The sequence below is a fragment of the Emiliania huxleyi genome (genome assembly GCF_000372725.1).
Source record: "Emiliania huxleyi CCMP1516 unplaced genomic scaffold EMIHUscaffold_776, whole genome shotgun sequence".
Taxonomy (NCBI): domain Eukaryota; phylum Haptophyta; order Isochrysidales; family Noelaerhabdaceae; genus Emiliania; species Emiliania huxleyi.
This window is the reverse complement of record NW_005196191.1, coordinates 12,121-14,866: the sequence shown is the minus strand read 5'-3', so window position 1 is coordinate 14,866 and position 2,746 is coordinate 12,121. Positions and strand designations below refer to the sequence as shown.

General features: G+C 57.7%; 1 protein-coding gene across 1 annotated transcript in view; it reads right to left on the bottom strand.

The window, feature by feature from the left end:
* Positions 1-982: 982 nt before the first annotated feature.
* Positions 983-2,746, bottom strand: part of EMIHUDRAFT_121055 (hypothetical protein) — a gene marked incomplete at both ends in the record, with an annotated part of 3,814 nt that continues 2,050 nt past the window's right edge. The window contains 4 exons of the mRNA XM_005760168.1: positions 983-1,054; positions 1,555-1,568; positions 1,700-2,297; positions 2,460-2,552. Of these exons, the coding sequence (XP_005760225.1) occupies positions 983-1,054; positions 1,555-1,568; positions 1,700-2,297; positions 2,460-2,552 (777 nt within the window). The remainder of the gene's footprint in view (positions 1,055-1,554; positions 1,569-1,699; positions 2,298-2,459; positions 2,553-2,746) is intronic.

The window sequence follows — 2,746 nt, the reverse complement described above, 5'->3', positions numbered from 1 at the left end:
CAATCAAGTGTAAGAACGGCAGATTGAAGCAGGAGATGTTGTCGGACCGCCCGCCCCCCCCACGAGGCAGTTGGAAGAAAAAAGTCTTTTGGAACTGTTGCGAGGCTCGGGTTTTGTTTCGAAGGCTCGGACCTCTTTTCCTCTTGCGGCTTGCCGACCCGCTCCTCTCGGCCGCAGAGCAGGCACCATCCTTTGCCCAGTCGAAGAGAAGAAGCGAGCAATCGTCGTCAACGCGAAGAGGTCCTCACGCACCGGAGGTCCTCATGCGGAGCGGAGGTCCTCACCCTGACAGAGAGGTCCTCACAGCTATAAGGTAGCTTGTTCTTCGAAGTAAGCAGCGACTCATCCGCTGACGCACCTGTTCCACGCGCGCGCTCCGAGTGAAGACCGAGCTCGAGCAAGCAGCAGTCAGAGGGGCGCGACGCAACGCAAGCAATGGGCTCACGGGAGCAGTCGAGGTGCGGGTCGGGTTGTGGGGAAAACATCTGTCAAGGATACGTAACAAATTCCGAAAGATGCAGCATTGTGTTGTGGAAGTGTCAAGGATTTATTTGTGCGGATTGTCTGGATTTGGATCTCGGCATTAATAGCCCTTTCTTACTGTGTCAGCGGGGCGGGTCATCCTTTACCCCCCCAAAAGAAACTAATGCTTTTGTTGTGTCATCATTCTAGATTGAGCTCTAGATTGAGTCGCAGCGAATTCATCCGCTGACCTGTTCCTAGCTAGGTGCGGACTGGCGCGGCTAAAAGCAAACCACGACTTGGGCGCGCGTTTTGTGTTTCCAAATTCCAGGATTTGTTTGTGCGCTTATGCATGGACTCGCTCGTCACTAAAGGAAGACTTCATTTGTTGTGTATCACTCGAGATTGAGTAGCAGTGAATTCATCCCCTGACCTGTTCGCTGTTCCTAAGTGCGGACTGGCGCGTGCTGGCACTAACACAGGCAAACCAATGGATCTGCCGGCCGTCAACCCAGTTTAGTTAGCCGGAGGGTCGTTCCGTTGTGCTACGCCCAGCGAGCTCGGGAGGCTTCGCGACCAGCAGCTGCTTGGCCTAAGCACAATATTCTCGAATATCTCCGAGAATATAGATGGTCCCGCGCACTTTCGTATTCGAGAATATTCTCGAGAATATAGATGCCCCGGCGCGGCTTTTTCTCAAGAATCTATGAGTTTTCTTCAGCCCTTGACCTTGGTTGACCTCGAGTCTCAAGATATTCTTGAATATTCTCGCCGTTACATCGCGGCGTCTAGAACGGTCTTGACTAGAGCTTCTCGAAACAGCTCTTTTGCCCCCTCAAAAGTAGGTTTTGGGTCGATGCAGACGGAAATCTTTAAGTTTTGGACGTTCCTGAGCGGTTTGGGAGCACAAACCTCTACTTTAGAGCGATTTTTGGCGTCCGCTGACCTCTCGCGTGGTGAAAATATTCTCAATATTCGAGAATATTCTCGAGAATATAGATGGTCTGGCGAGAATATAAGCAAAAGAATATAGATAGTACTTGGCGAGAAAAACGTGCTTAGGCTAAGCAGCTGCTCGACCGCGCGGGCCACCTGCACTGCGGAGCCTGCGCGGCCGAGGAAAGTGGGTTAAATCTGACCACGAGTTTGGGGCTACCCTGGCTACCCTGCGTCTCCAAACGCGATGAGCCTATGTGGGAGTTGACCGTGGTGATAGTGCGAGGGGGACTGCGGCCACCTGCGGCCACGCCCAGCTTGTGCAGGAGCTCGAACTCCGCGCACAGCGCGAGGGAGACGCCGTCCATTTTCTCCTTGCTCAAAGTCGCGCGCAGGGCGGCGCGCTCGGTGAGACCGAGGCGTGCGAGAGCCGGGGAGTGCTCGAGCCAGACGGCCACCTCGAGCACGCTCCACTCCGCCGGCGGCTTCTCGTCGAGCGAGGGAAGAATGACCTCAAGCTCCTCCGCCGTCTTCGCCGCCTCTGCGGCCTCGAGGTTTCGCTCAGCAATGCAGTAGCGAAGGAGAGCCACTCCAATCAGTAGGGAGACCGCCCCACAGAGCACGCCGACGGTGATCGCCCACACACCGTCCATAGTGCTGGTCCGCCCGTAGTCGTCAACAGAGTGGAAGCCGGCGGGGATGAAGAGGATCGTCCACAGCAGCCCAAGCCGGCGCATCAGCGAATACAGGCGCGCAGTGCGGCGCTGGAACGCCGCCGACCCCAGCGCCTTCTCCTCGTGCGCCGAGGCTGCGTTCCGCCCTGAGATCACCGCAACGCTGAAGATGTACCATCCGGTGATGATGTACATCGCATACGCGCACTCGTCGGCGATGCTCTTCTCGTAGAAGCCAACTGTGCGCGGGGGGGGCATGGCTCTGGTGCCCACAGAGTAAGGGTGACGGCAGGGCGCCAAACCCACAACTAGGGCGGGAGAGGTTGGGCTAGGTTCTTAGCCGGGGCTGGTTAGGCGGCGCGCGCCGGTGATCATACGAGGATTGACCGAGAGGTGCGCCGCGATCGCGCCAGAGATGAGGAGGATGGAGGAGATGGCCGCCGACTGGTCTATGGCGTAGACCGGCTTCTTCCACTGCAGCTGCGGGGGGGGGGGGGGGGGCATGGGGATCCCGAAATTGGGGGGTTTCAACATCCCCCTTTTGGGCACCCCCCCGTGGTGGTGGTGGTGGTGGTGGGTGGGTGGCTGGGGGGGGGGGTTCCCTCCCCTGGGTTGCGAGGGGGGCCCCAAAAAATGGCATGAGCACCAAAAAACCCACAAAACGGGTTGGGGTC